This window comes from Scheffersomyces xylosifermentans, assembly GCF_036884685.1.
Source record: "Scheffersomyces xylosifermentans strain CBS 12540 chromosome Unknown RJT20scaffold_6, whole genome shotgun sequence".
NCBI classification, from domain to species: domain Eukaryota; kingdom Fungi; phylum Ascomycota; class Pichiomycetes; order Serinales; family Debaryomycetaceae; genus Scheffersomyces; species Scheffersomyces xylosifermentans.
The window spans coordinates 424172-445572 of record NW_027042944.1 but is presented as its reverse complement, the minus strand read 5'-3'; the positions used below and the strand labels follow the sequence as shown (position 1 = coordinate 445572).

Genomic DNA, 21401 nt, shown 5'->3' with positions numbered 1-21401 from the left:
AATACAAGTATTTACGAAGTACTCACGATGAGAGGAATCATATAGTGGAGTTTCAAGCTTTACTCCTTGGCTGTGGTTGTCAAGGAGCACTGCTTTCTCCAAAAGCTTTTTGTAAAAACCAAAACGATTAGCGAAGCTGTGGTTCGACGGATAAATTTCACATTCACCCGAAAACAAAAATTGGTTTACGATAAGGGGAGAATTCACATTTGCGTATTAATGCAAATAACAGTCATTGTAGTTAAATCTAAATCTAGATCATTTTAATCTCATGACTTTGGATAATTTTGTAAACCCAACATATTGACTAATTATAGATAATTCTTGAAATTGATTAATATATACTCTTTTGGACACATTTTCCTTAGCCCTCCGATTTACGAATTACGTCGGTTACAGCATTACCTAGACCAGACTAGTCCATATCACGGTCAAAACAGACTTAAAAGAGGTCGTATTATGAGGGGTATGGAATAGTCGGCACGTTGATATATTCACCCCGACCTTTATGTGGGTGATAAGGGAGCAATCATTCCATGCGTCAAGTCCCGATCAGCCGTAAAAAATTCAGGCAGCCTGCTGTCCACTCAACAAGCCGCAAATTCCTCCATTTTCAACACCTCGACCAAAGTGAGACGATATAAGGACTTCAAGGAAAACTTGGCCGGTGACATCTAGTCCGTTCGTTATATCGCAGGGCATCAACCTATCGTGTCACTTTCTGCGCATCTACATCTTTCCGCGAGAATTCAATGATTAGCCATTTGCAATGGGTGCCATTTAGTGAGATCCGCTATGCATCTAATAAATCAGATGTCTTGGTATCAAATTCTATGTCGGATCGATGATATCACTGATACGATACGGTACTGCCCGATTCGCATGCCGGTTCGCATAGGTGTTGATCAACAGACAGGCTTATTTTCACTTTTAGTGTCAAAGGGAATTCCTATTCTGGCTTCGATGAGGAATCATCCAAATAAGAGAGAGTACCAACGACGTCAGAAATGAAATAATGATCTGTTCGGTAGAAGTGGAAACAGCAGCAAAAAAACCGCTAACAGTGGTTGGGGAAGGATATTTTGAAGCCTCTAAAAGCGATCATGCAAAACCTCAGTCCCCAAGAAAAATGTTGTCTTGTAGAAACAAAGGCTAACCAACTACCCACTACCTGCTCTGCTTGGAACCCTTCTCATAACACTCATGTTTGCTGGTTTACATCACCCCTATAATGCTGCAAGAGTGTATCACTGTTGCATCGCTCCTCGGCGCGAGTGTTCCACGTTCCGGTAATTCCAGATAATCTCACCAGAATTCGCAACTGAAAATCACTAAGCCGCTGTTCACTACATGAAAAAAATATAGAAAGAAGTCATATGTTAGTGATAATTCCAGGGACAGGGCCCGGCTAACAGTGACCGATGGGGTAAATATCGTCTTAGATCGATATATAAATAATAGGATATCCCAGTTACGACAGACTGTGAACATGTAGCATGAATGTAGTCTGTATTAATGGCCATCTATTTTCACCTTCAAAACACATATCCATTGTGGTAAAAACATATAACCGTAGCTCATCTCGTGCGGGAACTTAATTTGGAACCCACCACCACCACCACCACGATAAGAGAATCTGACAAATCCACTTGCCATATTGTCACCCAATCATACTTCCGTGTCAACAATATACATAGCTTGTATTATCACCCTATTTTAGCAATACTCCACAGTGTACCCTTTTGAAATCCAGGAACTGTCGTTGTTTATCGCACTTCCGTCATAACAACATCCCCATTGTTCCGTCTTTCATTAACAATAGTGACTAAACCTGCCCCCTGTCGTCACCCTGCCTACTGAACCACTTAACATCCACATTTCTTTGCATACTTAAGCATAACCTCATCCCGAAATTCGCATCATCATATGCGCATCAGCAGAAAAAATAGTTGTTGCTACCAGTTGTATTTACATTTAGCAACCTGAATCAGGCTATTAGTTTACCATAGAAGAGGTAGCGGTAATCTTTGGATTAGTTATTATATTTATTGCATATCTTCTTTTTTCTCTGTATTTATTAGATTTGAATCTTCTGTCGAAGTTCATAGAAGGCAGGTCTTGGTAGTTCACAGCGTCATCAGACAACATCATGCAATGATAAAATTCAGAAGCCGGACTTTTTCACACCCAAGAGATCGGTCACCGTTTCCGATCTCACCCACGTCATCTCTTACCACTTCGAGTTCTAATTTGAACGAAAACCCCAGTAAAAAGGAGGTGGTCGAGTTCATAAGAAGGAAACTCATCAAGATACAGAAGAAGATCGCAGAAAAGAAGGTTAGAATTAGCCGCTCTGTTTCCCGTAAGAATAAGTCCCATCTCTACAAGATGTCTTCGAAGCGGATCTCGTATGATTTTGCAGACGATGTGACAATAGTGGAGAAGTTGGATGATGAAGACTTGAGATCGGGCTGTTCATCTATAGAACTTGCCAGACAGTGTTCAAACACTGACTATGAGAAGGCCGAGATATCCCAAATCGAAGATATTCGCCAAATTGCTAGCATCACAAATATCAATGTTTATTCAATCTGTCATGCGCATACTAAGCTTGAAGACAGCAAAGCCATCGAGGTGACTTCAGAGGAAAACTCCAATATCTATTCAGCTCCCAGAATCCAGATTACAGCAGCTAGTGTTCAAAGCACTAACGAAGAATTTCCTACCGAAAAAGCCGTGAACATAACTCAACCATACGATAGCAACAGACCCCTTAGTAATAAGCCTGTCAGCAATAAACCAGTACTTAAGTACAAATCCCAACTTAACCAACTTTTGCATAGAGGAAACAATAGCATAGCCAAAAGCGTTGGTGCTGTTGCACAATCCTCGTCCATCCCGTTCATTTCATTGCATAGATTCATTCTGCTTCAAGACAAACAATACGTGAATTACCGTTTAGTCCACAGTCTGGGTAATGTTTACAGATGTAATAATTATCAATCTTTGGACAAAGAACTCACGAAGTCTTCGCTCTTGGTAGAGTATCTTTCATCAACCCTTCAGATTTGTGTAAGGATTATTTTATTAGCCCTTTTAATCGAGTCATTATTTCATCTCATCTAATATACCATGGTATTGACGTCGGTTGACGTCGGTCGGAACGGCAGGAAATAGGAACAGCATTCATTTCATCTCTTAATATTTCGCAACAATAATAAGCATACTAACATTAGAACCCCGGAATTAGGCGGAGATATTCACTCTCTCGCTTTTAGCTAGTTAACTCCAGGCTAGTATTATTTATTGTATAATTAACTAATTCACCTATTCACTACGAATCTCAACACTATATTTGATCACGAATAGGAACATGTAGAGAAAATGTATAGGAACTAGTAACTTGTTGTATGGTTGCACACTTAGATATGCAACATACAAGAATGTGAGTATACCACAAGTGAAAAGTCTATACGAAGCCATAAATGAAAACTCTATACGAAGTCAACAACAAGCCTAGCAACCTAGCAAGTTGACATATATACCATTCATTGACATTGTCTTGTTCCACCGGATTCTAGAAAGCCCAAGGTAACGTCATATTACAGCCGTGTCGGCTTCGGGTTTAAGTGTCAACTATGCATACACCTGTCAAAAAGATTTGCGCCCAAATTTTGTATTACCAAGGATATAAGTGGACTTAAAAGGGTTTAATACATGGAAGATTCATATAAAAGTGATTTCACATCGGGGTAGTTTGAAATGAAAGGAAATGAAAGAAAACAGCAGTTAGGGACAATGACAACATCTTCATTAGATGAGGAGAAGAAAAATGCATTAGTAGAAGAATCCGAAGGTTCTCAGGATCAGGTATTCATCGAAAGTAATGCTGGAGATGGTACGAGAAGAGAAGATCAATATGTCACTGGGTACAAGTTGGTACTATGCTGTATATCATTGTTACTATGCTTATTTCTAGTCGCTATTGGCCAGACTATTGTAGTTACTATCATCACTCAAATCGGAAACCGGTTTGATGGTTTCGACAAAATCAATTGGTTGTCTTCTGGTTTTCTTTTGGCAGTAGCAGTATTCACATCAACATGGGGTAAGTTGTCCATTGTCATAGGAAGAAAGCCTACTCTTAGTATCGCCATAGTATTGTTCGAATTGGGCTCTTTGGTATGTGCCTTGTCCACCAATATGAATATGCTCATTGGAGGAAGAGTCTTGGCTGGTATTGGTGGAGGAGGAATCCAGTCTTTGGTGTTTGTAATCTTGAGTGAGATTGTTCCAATCCAATATAGAGCTTTTGGAATGATGGTGTTGTCTCTCACAACCTCAAGTGCTTCTGTATTGGGACCATTAATTGGAGGAGCTCTTTCAAAAGTTGATTGGAGATGGTGCTTTTACATCAATTTACCAATCGGTGGTGTGGCCTTCGTATTTTTGCAATTAGCGTTTCATCCTCCTCCACCACAAGGCAGGATTAGAGACAAGTTCAAAACTCTTGATTATATGGGAACAGTACTTGTATGTTGTGGATCTGTATTGTTACTTTTGGGACTCAGCTTTGGATCCACGGGAGAGTTTGAGTGGAACTCCAGTGCAGTTATTGCATGCTTCATCTTAGGAGGAATATTCTGTATTTTATTCTGTGTATGGAATTTCAAGTACTCAAAGTATCCTCTTATCCCACCAGATATAATCCAGATATTGTCGTTGGATGCTTCTGTTTTGGCAGCTTCGGCAATGTTTGGATATCTCTTCTCGAATCAGATATATTTGTCTGTTTTCTTTCAAACAGTACAAGATATGGATGGATGGCATTCAGGATTACATTTGTTGCCAATGATTATTGCATCTGTTTTGAGTTCAGTCATCGGGGGGTTTCTTTTCCAAAAGTTCAGATATATTAAGCCATTTTCGATTTTTGCAGCCGTTTGTGGTGTTGTCGGCAATTCCATTTTGGTTTTGTTAGGTGTTGATTCTCATCTAGGAAAGATAATTGGGCTATTAATATTACCTGGAGTGTCGACAGGTATGCAAGTTCAATCTACTGCATTATTGGTGCAGATCTCAGCTCCAAAATCACCAGGAAGTATGATCATGGCCACAACATTCTATAATTTTGCAAGAACAATGGGTGGAGCTATAGCAACCGACTTAGCTACTCTCACATATTCCGAATCTTTAAAGTCCATTTTAAGAAAAGCCGTGAGGAATGAAAAGAATCCTCAAATCCTAGAAGAACTCAGTACCGTAGACTTGACGAAATTAATATCCAACACTGCTATACTTCCACTGCTAACTCCAGAAACACAGTTTTTCCTTAAAACACAAATTTTGAAGTCGATAAGAAATGTTTTTCACTTAGGAACTGCTTTAGCAGCCATATGCCTAATTGCTACTTTCTTTCAAAGCAATGCTAGGTTACCAAAGAAGAGCAAAGGAGCGGATGACAAAGAACTTAATGAAAAGGAAAAGAGTGGTAGCTCTAGTTCACATGGATCTGACGACGAAAATAAAGCATAAATGACAGAATAGGAAATATTGTAATAAATAGACACTACATATCCTTATTTAATATCTAATACGTTGAATAATCTAATACACTTCAATAGTGTCACTTTTTAGGTGGAATTTGCAGCCGGTACACACTTCCTACATATAAGTTCATCTGTTAGGCGGCTTTTTTAGGCGCTTCTAATTTGGAACCGTCAACCCCTTTTGGACAGGCTCAAGGGCCTTCACGGAGTCAAACCATTTGCTGAATAACTCGAATTCCTTGATGTCGATGTTGAGACGAGGCAAACTGTTAGCCCAGCCGAAAACCGAAATATCGGTAATGGTGAGGTGGTTACCAACCAAAAACAAGCCTTCCTTGTTACGGGACAAGATGAGCTCAAAAACACCGATGATTCTCTTCACATCGGTAGAGTAACGGTTAAGAGCGTAAGGGATCTTCTCAGGAGCAGACTTGGTGAAGTGGGACAATTGACCAGTAATTGGGCCCTGTTCAGCAACAGAGAAGATCAAGTACTCCAATTGCTTGTAGTATTCCTTAGTACCGAACTTGTAGGAGAACTTGTGATCCTTATCATAGGTGTCAGCGAGATACTGTAAAATAGCACCAGTCTGACTAATGGTAACTCCGGTGGAGTTGTCCACTAAGGTTGGAATTCTACCGTTAGGATTGAGCTCAAGGAACCATTCTTGCTTTTGCTCGTTCGATCTGATGTCGATTCTTTGGACATCGTACTTCAAGCCTAACAATTCCAAGAAAATGGAGATTTTGTAACCGTTTGGAGTACCAGCGGTGTATAATTTGAGGTCTGAAAATTGTTAGTACTCCACATTTCAAATCATTATGAGAAAGAAAAATATTCCCAACCAAAGGACTCAATGGAGCCACAGCTGGTATACACTACTATACTTCAACACTTACCAGACATTGTGAGTTATTACTATAAGATTTAGGAACTAAAACCTTAACGGATATTAACCAAATGGAATTAGAAAAAGTGGAATTTGTTCCAGTATTTATAGCTATCGGTTCTAATACTAACTTTGCTCTAGTTAGGGTGTTCTGCGACAATGGCTTTGCTGATCCTGTGTGCCACAATGATACCATGGAAGCACGGATTTGGAAATATGAGAACCGGGTTGGTTCACTTATGGGCAAATACCGTGCTGGTTTACTACTATTACCATGCAGAATCACAATGATCTACACAGATAGGGGCATTTCCATGGCATTGCTATATAAGGAGTGGTTGGTGTTGCTTACAAATTAGGTTGCAGATTTGACCGCGATTACGTAATCAACATACTATTGCAAATCGGGGTTTGTTATTTGGTGATCGAGCAGTGGTGATTCTTGGGGTATGGCACTTTCTATACTGTTAATGGATGGAAATGGATGGAAATGGACATTTTTAGGCAAAATATGCAATTGTAGGCAAAAGATGCAATTGTTGGCCCGAAAAGGAAATGCTTATTTCGGAATTGTGAATAATGGACGTTTTGAGCATACATCGTTGACTCTTAAGAGGTTGGTTTATGAAGATACTGTAGGAATGGAGCTCTGGTCACTTCTAGTTCGGATCTCTCTGAATAGGGCAGTTAACATCGCTTTGAATTTGCAGTTCATATTTGGAGTGATTGCACGTCCTATGATACTGAGTGAAGATGATACTGAGTGAAGATTTCACAGGATTGGACTACCATTTTCATCTTTCATCAAAGCCACCCAGATATAACTGTCTTCTGATATAAGGATATAAGCGGACTTTCGAGCTCAGAACTTGCTTGCATTGAATTTGGGTAATTCAGTAGTAAGTCAACATTAATTACCTTAACTTTCCATGCAGAAGATGTAGCCGGAATATCTCAGAAGTAGCAAGAAAAATCTTGTAGATCGATCATCCACAGTGGGAGCTGAGCCAGTGGGAGCTGATAGATTCATAACTTCTAATCGGAAAATGTCCTCATTCATGCATCCCTATATCAATTCCTCTAAAGTAGCTGCCCGTAAAGAAAATCAACCTATGGCAACCTTAGTATATCGATAGAGTCTAACAAAGACTCAAATTGGCTTTTATCTGAGACCCGTAACTACTTCTCTTAAATTTTCTCCAGACGGCAGGTTCTCGAACTCTAAAACGCATTTCTTGTACATGTCTAGCATAACTGACCCAAAACTTCAATGAACACTGGGAGTAACACTTCCAGCTACTCTAAAGTGGGTTTCTGTCTTTCAAGAAGCTTGCCATCCAGCTCCAATTTTGAGAACTCGAATGTGGCATGGACAACAACCAGAACACAAAATGTTAAAAAAGTCACTAATGATTTATTAGGTTTGAAGTGTGAGGCTTCTGGAATCTCTATTTTGAAAGGAAGTGTTTGGACATTCCATGTTATGCAACCCTGGAAATTAGCTAGACAAGATTCCAAACGAGAGCGGTTTTTTTTTCACATTTGATATGATAGTCTCCTTCACTTTCAGAATCTGCACCAGTGCCATTGCAGGATAGTTTTATTTCCGAGCTTGAAGTACACCATGCCTTATACATGTATCCAACCTTTCCTCTTTCACCCTAAAGTGGAAGAGTGGCACACATAGGGGTGCTCAGATTGAAACTTATTTGGCGAAGAAAGATTCGTGAGAGTGACACCACACTCACAGGCACATCATGTCAAGGATTTTCTCCATTGGCATTTCTCCAAGTGTATGATATTAGAGATACAATTTACTGACATTCACCTTCACGTGGAGAGACCACTGCCTCGTTTCTTAGGACTGCGCTTTTTGCAGCCTCCCACCAACCCTGCATGTAGACACCGAATAATCAAGAAGGCATCTCTTGTCATTAGCTTAGATATTGATGTAGTTGTTATGTACTCGAAATGAATCGTAATGGGAGAGCAACTTGCAGCTAGTAGGCAAATTGAATCTTTATTATGCTAATTAGTCCATAAACCGAAACAGCAGTTTTAGGTAAATGTTGGAATATTCTTAGACGATTTTAGTAATATGCCCTGCCTTTTCCATGGTCATTCAAACGATTTCCAACTCAATCCATACTTAATACCTTGGTTCCACTTCAGTTCTTCAGTTTTAGACTTTCCCTCTTCTGTGGTCATAATAACCCAAGAATATTAACACAAAGCATTATCAACAAGGTCAGCTCAAACACAAGAGTTAGACAACGTGATAATTTCTTATTCTTATTCCAGTGAAGATTCCTTTGGAGCTCTTTTCAAGAAGGAAACAATATGTCACAATATGAAAATGGCTACAGTTGCCATGATAAAGATAGCGTTTTAAGCACTTCTCTGTTTGTTCAACAATAAAAATGTTGGCTTGCCTCTCAGTTTGCCGGTGGCGGATTTTGTTACTTCTTTCAGAGCCCAATTCACATCCTTGTGTACTCACCACCAAACCTTAAAGCTACAATCGTGCCACTATTCATGCTTAAGGCTGCAACTCTGGTTGTTGAACAGCAAAAAGTAGCCCTTCCAAGAAGGAATACACTATACTGCATGTATCAGCGGAGTGTTAATACGTCTTTATTATTTTGGCTTTTGTGGGGCATCACGGATTTTCGATCTTCTCTCGAAATCCGTGCCTTGAATGCAAATCCTCACATTAGCCAGTGTAAATCGAACCATTAGTAAGGGGAAGATTAGGTTGCAAAATCTACCACTTTGCAAAGAAGCCTATCATAAGAACAAATAGGTGTTCGGAACCGTTGACGAAATCGAAGAGTTTGCATTTTCAAGGCCATACAATAAGTTAGATGCAAGGACGTTCGAAAGGGACTGTAAATGCATTGTCTCCTTTTTTGACGACTTAGTGATGACTCGTATATTTCGACTTCAAGCTGGCTGCCATGGCTTACAAAAAAGTGAAATTCCACTATTGCGTAAGAAGCGACGGGGTAACGAATAGCAAATAAGCTTCACTCCAATGTCTGATACAAGACTGATTTACCCTTCTTCCACTTTTCTCCAGACTTCCGTATTTTGCAATCTGTGCATCTAGATGATCTCCCAACAGTGTGTATGCACCGGATGCATCCTAACCAAACGCTTCGATGAGAACTCGGAATGGGGTCGGAGTCGGCTCGACAAAAATTCTATTTCCCCTACTTCCGCTAAGTATTCGTATTTGCACTTCCTGCTCTTTCGCCGTTATTTCTTTCCGAAGATGGGGTCGCCGAAATAAGTGATGCTTAGATCTGTGCGATAATTAGACCTCAATACCAGAATGTAGAAGATTCAGCTTTCGCGAGTACTAGTACCACTGAGAGATTGCAAGATTCACAAGGGACGGTTTTCATAGTTCTCCGAGCATTATATCTGAAAAAATACTAGTAACCAGTAAAATCTTCTTTCTTCCGTTATGAACGGACATAGATTCAGCATTGAATGATGAAAAAAAAACTCCGTCATCCCAAGCGAAAATTGTGTAGGCCGATCCTGCCAAAAATTGGAACATTGGAGAGATTGGAATCCGGGGTAATACCAGTGCTTACCAATGGTTACTAGAGCCTCCACCTATGGCTCATTAAAGTGCCCCATTCGAACTTGACTCGGGGTCAAAGTCTAAAATCCGTTCCGGGCTCAACACATCCTGGTTCCCACCAAGTGTCAGTGGAAAAAAGCAAAAAAAAATAGACACAAAAGAATATTTTAGCCATCACCACCACTTAGCTGCCCAGACGACCAATATAGTTGATTGTCTATCATATCCCACCTATAACGAACGTTATAGGACAAGGTTTGCTCAAATCAAAAGCCGTCAAAATAATATTACCTCTTTTACAATCCAAATAATAATAATATTATTATTGAGAGAAATATTATGCGGATAATGACTGAAAATGAACTGCAAAAATGTGCTTGCATGCATGAAAAAGCGGGATCGCCTGTTTCGGAAAACGGAAATATGCAACCTCCCTCATCCAAAATTTCGGTATGAGAAGACTAGTGGGGTACCATGAAGAAAAAGTATATGGAAGAGTCTGGGGTTCTTATGGGACCGATGAGTATATAAGAGAAGGTGAAGTACCTCGAAACTTGACTTCCATTGTTTTACTCATCAGATATCATATCTACTAGGTTCATCAACTCTATAGTTCAGCCTAGTTATTTAAACGGAAATCCAAAGTATTGCAAATTTTCACCATGTCCCAAGAATTCACAGACCACGTTAAGACCTCATTCGGACCAAAGTCCACCCAAAAGTCCCGTCGTGTGCTTGGTTCCTTGATCCAGCACATCCATGATTTCACCAGAGAAAACCAAATCACTGTTGACGAATGGATGTGGGGTGTTAACTTCATCAACCGTATTGGTCAAATCTCTGACGAGAAAAGAAACGAAGGTATCTTAGTTTCTGATGTGTTAGGATTGGAAGCTTTGGTTGACACTATTACCCATGCTGCTGACACCAAGGGTCACACTTCTTCTGCTATTATTGGTCCATTCTACCGTGACAACTCTCCAGTTTACAAGAACGGTGAATCCATCATTCAAAAGGAAGTTGGTGGAGAGAAGACCTTAGTTACCGGTAGGGTCACTGACACCAAGGGAAACCCATTGAAGGGTGCTAAGCTCGAAGTGTGGCATTGTGCTCCTAACGGATTGTATGAACAACAAGATCCTGATCAACCGGAGTACAACTTGAGAGGTACATTCTTCGCTGATGATGAAGGAAAGTACTCATTCGTCGGCTTGAGACCAACTGCCTACCCAATTCCTTACGACGGTCCAGCCGGTGATTTGTTGCAGATCATGGACAGACACCCAATGAGACCTGGACACATTCACTGGAGAGTCAGTCACCCAACTTTCCACACTTTGATTACTCAAATCTACGACCGTGACTGTAAGTACACCAAGGACGACTCGGTGTTTGCTGTTAAGGAAGACATCATTGTGGACTTCAAGCCACTTGGTGACGTTCCAGAGTTTGCTAAGAAGGGAGTTACAAACAGATTGGACTACGACATCGTATTGACTTTGGAGGAAGAAGTCCAGAAGACTCGTCAGAGGGTTCTTGACCAGCAGGCTGAAGTCGAGAAGGATTTGTCCGCCAGATTACTGAGTGCTTAAGCAATCATGTAAGACGAGACGAAGTTCATGTGGAATTTGTATTTAATCACAACCAACTGCATCTCTACTATTACTAAATATTTAAATAATGACTAGCCAATGAAAAAGTGACAAGATTGAAGCCATCGAATCGAAATCCACCCGTAATTTTTGGATTTTAGTGTATTATCTCTCCCTTGTACTCTCAGAGGATAGACAAGCACAGTTTAGCCCGTACTTTTCCTCTTTTCTTTAAAACTATAATTATGAATCTTGAATAAACGACGCCTGAAATTCTAATTGTAAAAATTGTTTACGTTGAAACTGGCTAAACCTTAAACCCATAGCACGCCTGGTTAATCTGCATCTGCTAGACTAGAGTGAAGACCCATGTAGTTTTGGGTGAAATGCTAGTTCCATCGGACTAGTTCCAGGGCCAAACGACCAAAACAGGCGATTTTATAGAGATACAAGAAGAAACGACCACGGCAACGACATTACCAATAATAATAATATTAACAACTACAATGCAAAAAAACTTGCTGAAGTATAATTCAGAAATAGTACACTGGAACAGTCGTCTACAGCGATGACGCCAAGAAGACACGCATCCATGCAGTGAGAGTGGGCATTCCAGCTTCTAGCAAGGTTTTGATGTAACCTTTAACCGTCCTAGTATTTGGAGGTTGCATTGATAGCCAAATTTGTTAAGCGATAACCCAACTGAAAACAGTATTTCGAAGCGTACAGACAGTACCAACACGAACACGCCGTGGTTATTTGAACCAGTAACAGGCCGTGGCGGAGAAAGACCATTAATTAGAGCCATCGTTGCACATAATACCGGGCTTAACATGAATTTACCTGGGTCGGCTGCTGCAATAATCTACACGTTACAGTACGCATTGTGTGCTATTCCAGAGGTCTCCTCTCTTTGCATCACACTGATTCCAAGTTGGAATCGGTTGGAATTTGCAGAAGAAAAGACAGGGCCATGTTTCATAACTCGAGCTGGTGGGGGACTCTAGCCACCAATACACTAGCCACAAGTTTGAGAGAAACGGATTTCAGAGAGTTAACAGAAGAAGAGACTCGTTTTTTTTGTAGAAGCTCTTTTAATAAGTACAAATCTCCTAAAGCCCTCCACATACCAATTGCTTCTCCTTCTCTTCTCTATTCTATCCTCTTACCCAACCACCACGGATACTGTCGTTTCGAACAGCCCCATACAGTCCTCTCCATGTCCAACTAACATCTGTACCTGCCCGCCGCTCTGGGGCACAGAGGAGAAGACAGGATGATATCCGTTTGATAAACAGTTTGTTACCGCGGAACAAGGCGTCGTCACGGCTCTATCATCTGGTGATTGTGACACTGTGAACGTGAGGCTGTGGAGTGGGGATGAAGCATGACGACCTCTACGGTGGACACAGTTCGCACCAGGGTTTAGCATTAACCATGGCGATGAGGAGACAGAGGCCCTTGCATATGGTGGATTTGCGGCGGATTTGCGGTTGACTACACCGTGTGCGTAGAGGGTATCTCGCAGTGATGGAACACAACTGATGGTATGGCATTTTGGGGGAGGTCATTAAGGGCAATTGGCCCGATGTAATCAGTGAATATGAAAAGTAGTGACAACGATGTTAGAGAAATATTGGGGGGGAGGGGGGGGGGGGGCTTTTGAGGGGAGAGTGCTTAGTTGCTACAGAGAGTGCTGTGGGAATTAGACAAATACAATTTTAGTTCAATTTAGGGTAGGCTGGTCTGGTGGGCATTAAAGTGGGTGAAAACCAGTAGTTGTGAATGGAATGAGGGTTGGTCCTGGTGATAGTATGGAGAATGATTTTTTCATGTAGGAGAGGTTGAGAATGTTGATGTAAGGTTGTTTCAGGCAGTGGTGCATGGCTGGCGGAGTCCGTGACAAACAAGGTTTGTTATTGGTTTGTCATCGGGAGGCTCTCCTCATGGCCATCTGATTATGTATTTACCACCTAATCTGTTTTTGCAGGGATTGTTGGCGTCCATTTGCTCTTTGGTGCCGCCAAAAAGGATCGTAAATGTGAGTTAGTGTGATTATGGCCTATACGTACTACATTTTTGGCTAAGTTTGGTCTTGACCAAGATTTGACCATCTATAGCAATAGTGTAACAGCAGTTCCGTTTTTATGTGCTGGAGTGCAAGTCGTGATGAGATCTAGTGAGCAAACCACCATGTCTCCCCTTTTCTCATATTTTAGAGTACTTGAGAAATTTTTTGTGGTAGCATGGTTTTTCTTGTGGCCGCTTACCGTTTCTCCTTACCTTCAACCGAAGGAACGAATTACATTGCAACATCATAAGTTTCTTCCTTACAATGTAGACGCTTCTACACCGTCATTTGCATTAAGTGATGTTGCGACCACAGTGCATAGCGCAACCTTAATCGGAGGTAAATTGGGTGTGCACGACACACTGTGCGTAAGTCGTTCTATCGGGATTATTATTATTATTCCACTGAGCATTATTGTTATTATTCTTCTTCTGCTTGTTGTTCTTATCACTGATGGAGTTTCTGATGTTTTTTGAGGACATTCCCATTATGATGGATATTTTTCTATATTTATCAACCTGATTTGTTTCTTCCAGCTAATAATATTTTCTGGCTTTCCTGCAATTCCGCAGTCTTTGCGTTAATATTATTCAGTTCTTGCCATTATACCTGTGATTATTATCTTGGTGTTTGGCATTTCTTGCCCTCATTGTAGATATTACCGTAGTGGTGGTAATAATATTATTACGAAACTTAATAATATTATTATGTTACTGTGGATGTGGATGGGTGTTTATGTATGCTAATGTTGGTGGTAATGTACGGTACTGCTGGCGTTTAAAGTTAATTCTTCTATTGTTAGGGTTTCTCAGGATGTCTGATTAAACTTCATGCTGGCATTAGTATTAATGGCGATATTTTCCAAACCTAATTTTATTACAGTTATCGAATTCTATTCCATCAGCACTCCAATGTCTAGAACTTCCTAATACGTGTTCCCCTAACACGTATGCCGTTTCCATGGCATTTTAATTTTTATTCATTGCTGCTATCTATACATTGGCCTTAACCAAAATGTTTTCGTGCTCACTAGCGTCCTTCCACAAGCCACCAGTCTTCGGTCACCAGACACAATCTCTGACCCGTACCCTCTACCGTAACCGTCATTCTCACCATCACTTTTATTTTTTACAAAATACCCTGCTTTTTCGCCCTCCCTCAACACCAACAGTTTTGGTTAATTCCTAGTCTTCCCGCCAGCCCCCATGCCCCCCTTGCTCGTCCCAACCCTGAATTCCACCGCCATCTTCCGTTTTCTCCTCCGCTAAACTTCTCTCCTCTTCCTCCCGTAAAAGTTTTCCTTAGACCCATACATATGCCCTACCCTCTCTCTCTCTCTCTACCTCCTCTCCTCACTAATGCCATTTTTTCCTCCTGTTGTCCTCCCATTATTTTCTACCACCAACAGCAGGCGTTTTTTTTTTTATTTCTACTTCCACTCTTAATTTTATTTTTATTTTTAATTCCAAAAACCTTTTTTTTTTTCTTCATTTCTTTGCCAGAACCCAAAATCGAAATCGAAATCCATAGTTGTTTTAGTTTTACAACACTTTCTTCTTCCTGGAAGTGACAGTGTAAGAGTAGTGGCAAGCCGTTGGTAGACGAGTTATCGCTGGAGTGTTGGTTTTTTCTCCCCGTTCGACACCCCCCCTCAGGCCCCAAGCGTCGGCCAAACTACCGTAAACTTCGCTGGTTCTCACTAGTCGGCCCCATATTATGCCCGTATAACCATCGAATTCGACAGTTTCTCCCAGTTTGTTCACGAAAAGAAAGCTCCAAATCAGCCCGATTGAACCACAAACTCTAGAAAAGTTCGTCCAATGGAACCGAAACGCAAAAGCTCCGTCACCAGCGCTGGTGGAGCCGCTCTGGCAGCGCCAGAGCGACGGAAGAAGGTCACTAAGGCTTGTGACTATTGCAAGAAACGAAAATACAAGTGTTCGGGATGCTCTCCCTGTGCTCTTTGCTCCAAGAAGAAGATTGAATGCAAATTCAGCATTGTTGACCGTCGTACTACCAAAGGAGTTAAGAGCAAGCGTTCTGATTCGTTGTCTGGTAGTACCGACACTGTAGTACTTTCAGTTGTTGCCGGCAGCAACTCGGGGCTTGTAGCAAACACTAGCTCATCCGTGGCAATGCACGAAAAAGAGAGTAGCATATCATTGGGCAGATCTAACTCGATTGGCTCTGCCAAAGGAGCATATATACCAAAAAGTCTTCAGCCATTACTTCTGTTTCCCCTCGGAGAAATCGAAGACGGTGCCGACGATATAGAGATCGACGATAATGATAACGACGAAGAAAATGAAGAGATCGTAGATCACTTGGAAGAAACAACGACTCTTCGTGGTGACGATGACGATATGGAAGTAGACCCAATATCACACAAGCCCGTGATACCTAAAGAAAGTGTCAGCATTTCTCCTACTGCATCATTTAGTTCAAAAAAGCCATCTTTTTCAGCTTCTACGTCTTCAAGAAAATCAGAGAAATCGGCATCTGTGTCTTCTGCTACTGTTGTTCCAGCTACAGGCCTCTCCAATAATCAAGGTAAGAGTTCAAGACTCCTCTTTGATTCTGCCGGAAATTTGCGTTACATTGGTGAGAGCAGCCCTCTCTCCCTACTCTTTGAATGCCGTAATATCTTCCTCAGCACCATAGGTGATTGTGAATTCACATCAGATCCCCAGGGAATTAACATCATAGACGAACCAGGAAAGATAAAGAATGGAATTCCCGTCCAACTCCCCAAGAGAGAGCACTGTAATATACTTGTGAAGTTCTTTGAGTCCAACGTTAATTCAACATGGTATATCTTCAACATGAGACACTTTAAAGAGCATATTGTGGATTATATCTATGACAACCCCATTAGAGCGAGAGCGGAAAAGTTGGTTTTGCTACATTTGGTCCTAGCTCTAGGATTATTGTATGCCGAAACTTCAAAAAGCTTTTTAATAGAAGACCTCGAGTCCCTGCAAATCAATTCACTTGCCTTCTTTGAAAGTGGATGCAATTTGATGAGAAATACCGTTGATGACGGAAAACTTTGGCTTTCGGAGGCATATTTCTTGATCTATTTCTATTATCAATCGACATCGAAGCGGTCAACGTCATGGATTATGCTTGGAACCGCTATTAGAAACGCACAAGCATTAGGATTGCACAGAAAGTTCATCAATGAGTCTTTTAGAGACAAGGAATATATAATGCATCGGAGAAAGCTCTGGCGGTCTTTATACGTCTGCGACAGAATTTCTTCAATTTTGTTAGGCCGTCCCTTGTTGATTGGCGACTACGATTGGGACGATTTCAAAAGTGATGACCTATTAGAGTACGAGGACAAGATCAATCATGACAAAAACATCCATTGTCTCATTGAAATCGCAAAAGTCTGTAAAATCAATGGAAAAATCGTTCAAAATTTCTACCTTGACGGAATCATCGACCCAGCGAGAGCAGAGAAATTAGCCATTGAGTTAAAGTTATGGTCCATCAACCTTCCTAAAGAGCTACAGTTAGACAGATTACTCCATTCGCCGGAAAATGATCCGGATTCGGCAGAGAAAAATCCCCAGAATTACCCAGAGCAAGAACTCCATCGTTATAGGGGCCAGGACGATCGAAGCGAACGCTTTCCACGAAGAGAAATGGGTCTGGACAACTTTGCACTCTTGCTTCTTCATATCCTGCAGCTTTATGGAATTATTCTTTTGAGCAAGCCCTTCTTCATGTACATAGCGTTCCGCCGAAACAACATTAACAATGAGATCAACTCCCACATAAACAAAAACAATTCCAACAACTCCAGTAATACCATCAACGGGTCAACCAGAAATGAAACTACGTCATCTACGTCGTCGAGAAGAAACAAACACGAAGTCACAATGATTAATTTCTGTCGTGCAAGTGTGAAAGCGTCTGTCCTTACTATCCAGCTTGTTCAATTATACACAGATAGACATTCTCAGCGTATAGAACTGTACACCACCGTCAATTGTTGTTTCATGGCATCCCTCATTCTTGGGCTTCTGATAATGCATAGAAAAATGGATCCTTCTTTCGAAGACGAGTATAATATTGCCTTACTCATGGATACATTAAATACTGCCAAGGCTATTCTTCTGTTCTATGGAGCTATAAACGCTACCCTGCATCGGTTCTACAAGATCGTGGGAAAGATGCAGAGATCCCTTAAAGCGGCATTTGGCGATATGGATAATATGATCGTTTCACCCAATGTCATCCATCACAATAATCGTGATAATAGTATCAACAACAATAACATCAACATGCATTCCACCAGCAATGAAACCTACCACTTAAGCGCGGTACAGCAAACTAATGTTCAGCAGCAGCTGCAACGGCAGGGCTTATCGAGGAATAACTTAGCCGCTGTACATATTAGCGACAGCGCAAGATCGACGGCTATGGCTTCTGGATCGGCGGTTATAAAGATGATCGACAGTGATAATACCGATAGCAGGACCAACATCCATGAACGTAATGAAAGCGACGGTGGACTTATCAGCGTCTATGGTAGAAACAACCCCACGGGAACTGCTGGATCCAACAGAAATGATAAAGATCAAAGCATCAGTCATAATACTAAAAATCGTCCATCTAGAAATGACGACGACATAATTCAAGATGACAATAATTCCAACAATGCCATCCTTGGTGGCAACCGAGCTGCTAGTAACATTACAAACTCGTCTACGATTGCAGGTACAACCAAAGACATCACTAATAATACTAATAATAGCACTAATAATACTAATACTACCAGCCATGACTTCTCGGGGACGCTTGGAGGTGCCAATGACGGTACAAATACTCCTACAGGATTTGCCAACTCGTTGAGCATGAATACTGACTTAGAGCTGTTCATGAATTTCCAGCAATTCTTTGTCCCTTCGGTGGCAGCACCGACGAAAACAAATGAGGAGTTTGCTACCCAGTCGACAACGTCTTCGTCAAGCGGTGAGCCGTTGGATGCGTTCATGTATAACATGGGAACAAACGATATCTTGTTTGATGGGAATATATAGTTGCTTTACTTGTAATAATATGAATACTTGGATAGTGTGAAGAGAATGAAGTGTAGGCCATCATTGAATTGTAATAAGAAGGAATCATCGTAGAGAAGAATAATCATAACAAGAAGACAAGGCAAGAAGACTAGTTTGCAATTTCAAAGATCAGTGAAGGCTAATTGTGGGATACTGAAATCCAATAAATATACGAAGGATGGCTTAATTGGTTTAATTTTAATAATCATTAGAAAGTCGTCAGATTTGAAATATTTTGAGATATCTTTAGGAAAGTAGCTTACTCTTGAAAATTGATTCTTCTTTACTTTGTTCTTCTTCTTGACTTCTTTATTCTTCTTATTAACCTGATGAATCTAAATGAAGAAGTCAGAAATCTGTTGAATCTTCTATTCTATCTTTAATCTTACTCATTCAATGAATGAAACTCCATGATCCATTTGTTAACTACCAATAACCATCAACTAAAGAACAAAGAGAATATCGACAAGAATGAACAAGGGCCATAAAATTTTCACCGTTCTCCATTTACAACAATAATTTGTGTTGATCAAGAAAACTCCATCCTGTGGAGTTCTTGGACTATCATAGAAAGTCCGACGTAATGAAGAAATTCTCCATTTGAAAATGTCATTCCAAGGATTATACGGAGAATATCAATAACAATAACACAGATATTATCTATACCATGGTGCCCTGATTACTTTGAGAATTTTCATTGGTTGGAGAAGAATCACGGATATTTGTTAATAATATAATTATGAGCCACTGGAGGAACAGGGTTTCGAATGGTTACGATACACTGTTCAAGTTCTTCCGTTTAAATTAAAACTCCGATGGAAGATGTCAGTTTGTTGTCCATCGAATAGTACATCATTATCCATTCCAATTCATGGAGAGAATATTATTCGTGATTCTTCATCTCCAAGAAACACTTTGTTCACGGAAGAATGTCAACCATTGAAGATTTTTCACCGCTTTTGATAGTCCATTTTGTCATTGATATCCAAGTTCGTTACTACTAAATTATCATCCCCCCACAGAGTTTTTCACTTCCTGGATGTTATTAGCCCTGAACCATCTCCATATTGTTCAGTCACTCTGATATACGGTTCATAGAATATTCAATGTCGAAGTTTTCATTACATATCACCAGTCATCATAAGATTTTTCATTCATTTGACACAACTAGTCAACTGTAAGGGGAGCGTGTGGTCATTCAGGCATTGTCACCAATAAGGAGTAGTATGCAAGACTGTGGAAGAGGATTCAACTTTTCATAGAGCTTTTCATAGAGCTTTTCATAGAGCTTTTCTTAGAACTTTTCAATGGGACTTTTCATTTGGACTTTTCATTTGGACATGCCACTTCTTTGGTTTTTTGGTGATTGAATGATTTATTTAATAGTTTCTTTCTCTTTTTATTGATGATTCTGAATGTGATGGAATATTTAACCGTTGACTTCATCGTTAGTTTAGTGCCATTTCTTGTGTTGTTTTCATCTCAGAAGAAGTATTCTTGTGCTTTCAACGAATAGACACATCTTGACTAGACCTTTCTGAAGAATTGGATTTAATTATCATCTTTAACTATGAAAATGACTTTTGCTTTCATCACCCACGAAATGTGACTGGTAACAAAATGAACAAACACAGCAAATTTCTTCTAACCAACCAAAGGATTGAACCAACACCAGCCAATGACGGAATGTTTATCAAACAATCTATAGAGAATCTTCAAACCATTCTGAAATAAATAACAAGAATAACAAGAGAGAAAAGAAAGCAGAGCAAATTAATGAAAATTTGGAGCAATTTATTAGTAGTATTAATGTTGATGATCCCAGTCATTTGCTAATTAATAACAATGAATCACACGTTGAAGCAATACTTTAAGTATTGATTGGTGAACAGTTTTGAATTCATTTTGAACGAGTAGAAAGGAACTATGAATAATGAATTATGAATTATGAATAATGAATAAATTATGGATAAAGAGTCATAAATGATTAAGTTTTAATGGAAGAAATGAAAGACCAAACAACTCAAATTAAAGAAGAAGCCAAGAAAGTAATGTTGAAAGCTTCCCATTTTCTTCCCTTTTCCAACGCAACCCATTCAAAATTATTCAAACTGAAATCTTACTCCAGTACTTAGAGTCTTGGTTAGAACGGCTACTCATCTTAATGGCCACCCTCTTTCCACCCAGTAGTTAGAGCCCAAACATGATTTGGCTGGAACCATATCTTTAGGACTTAGGCACCGGCGGTTTCCGATGAAAGGATCAGCAGACCCCTTAAGACCAAGAATTAAACTCTGCACACATAGTAGACTAAAAGCACAAGCAAACCCCGGAACCATTCATGTCAAACGCCTGTTCCCATGCTCCACAGGGATTTAATGGCTACAGAGGCAGGAATTTTAGGCCAAATGTAAAGCGACACCTTATAAATGGAACTCAAATTCGTAGATCGTCGAAGGGACATCGCTTGCCCAAAGTTGGTGGGGGTTTCGAATTCCATTTAGTTCAAATGGAGGCGGCGGGCTGAAGCACAGTAAGAGGATCAAAGCTGGATCATTTCGAGCTGATTTGGTTTGCTATGGATTAGTTCGGTGCTAGAGTTGGGTATAGAGATAAAGAATGATATCTACAAGAGT

At 40.4% G+C, this 21401-nt stretch overlaps 6 protein-coding genes across 6 annotated transcripts; 5 read left to right on the top strand and 1 right to left on the bottom strand. All coding sequences in view use genetic code 12, as the record gives it.

Moving 5' to 3' along the window:
• The first annotated feature begins 1822 nt into the window (after positions 1–1822).
• On the top strand, positions 1823–3444 carry RJT20DRAFT_53241 (uncharacterized protein). Its single transcript, XM_064920536.1, has one exon. The coding sequence runs from the start codon at positions 2155–2157 to the stop codon at positions 3124–3126; it is 972 nt and encodes a 323-aa protein (XP_064772987.1). The 5' UTR covers positions 1823–2154; the 3' UTR covers positions 3127–3444.
• A 354-nt stretch (positions 3445–3798) lies between these two features.
• On the top strand, positions 3799–5535 carry RJT20DRAFT_98807 (MDR family MFS transporter; the record flags this gene model as incomplete). Its single annotated transcript, XM_064921740.1, has 1 exon — positions 3799–5535. The coding sequence occupies one exon, from the start codon at positions 3799–3801 to the stop codon at positions 5533–5535; it is 1737 nt and encodes a 578-aa protein (XP_064772986.1).
• Positions 5536–5620: 85 nt separating this feature from the next.
• GST2 (glutathione S-transferase GST2) lies at positions 5621–6671 on the bottom strand. The gene is made up of 2 exons (XM_064920535.1): positions 6449–6671; positions 5621–6335 (listed from the first exon to the last, which is right to left on the bottom strand). The coding sequence occupies exons 1-2, from the start codon at positions 6453–6455 to the stop codon at positions 5707–5709; spliced, it is 636 nt and encodes a 211-aa protein (XP_064772985.1). The 5' UTR covers positions 6456–6671; the 3' UTR covers positions 5621–5706.
• Positions 6672–10348: 3677 nt separating this feature from the next.
• RJT20DRAFT_53255 (uncharacterized protein) lies at positions 10349–12039 on the top strand. The gene has a single exon (XM_064920537.1). The coding sequence runs from the start codon at positions 10693–10695 to the stop codon at positions 11620–11622; it is 930 nt and encodes a 309-aa protein (XP_064772984.1). The 5' UTR covers positions 10349–10692; the 3' UTR covers positions 11623–12039.
• A 1258-nt stretch (positions 12040–13297) lies between these two features.
• RJT20DRAFT_129526 (uncharacterized protein) lies at positions 13298–14357 on the top strand. The gene has a single exon (XM_064917523.1). It carries the CDS (start codon positions 13792–13794, stop codon positions 14167–14169), a length of 378 nt encoding a protein of 125 aa, XP_064772983.1. The 5' UTR covers positions 13298–13791; the 3' UTR covers positions 14170–14357.
• Positions 14358–15513: 1156 nt separating this feature from the next.
• Positions 15514–18744, top strand: ZCF25 (Zcf25p; the record flags this gene model as incomplete). Its single annotated transcript, XM_064921714.1, has 5 exons — positions 15514–16042; positions 16226–17210; positions 17304–17435; positions 17505–17962; positions 18509–18744. The coding sequence occupies 5 exons, from the start codon at positions 15514–15516 to the stop codon at positions 18742–18744; spliced, it is 2340 nt and encodes a 779-aa protein (XP_064772982.1).
• Between the last annotated feature and the right edge of the window lie 2657 nt (positions 18745–21401).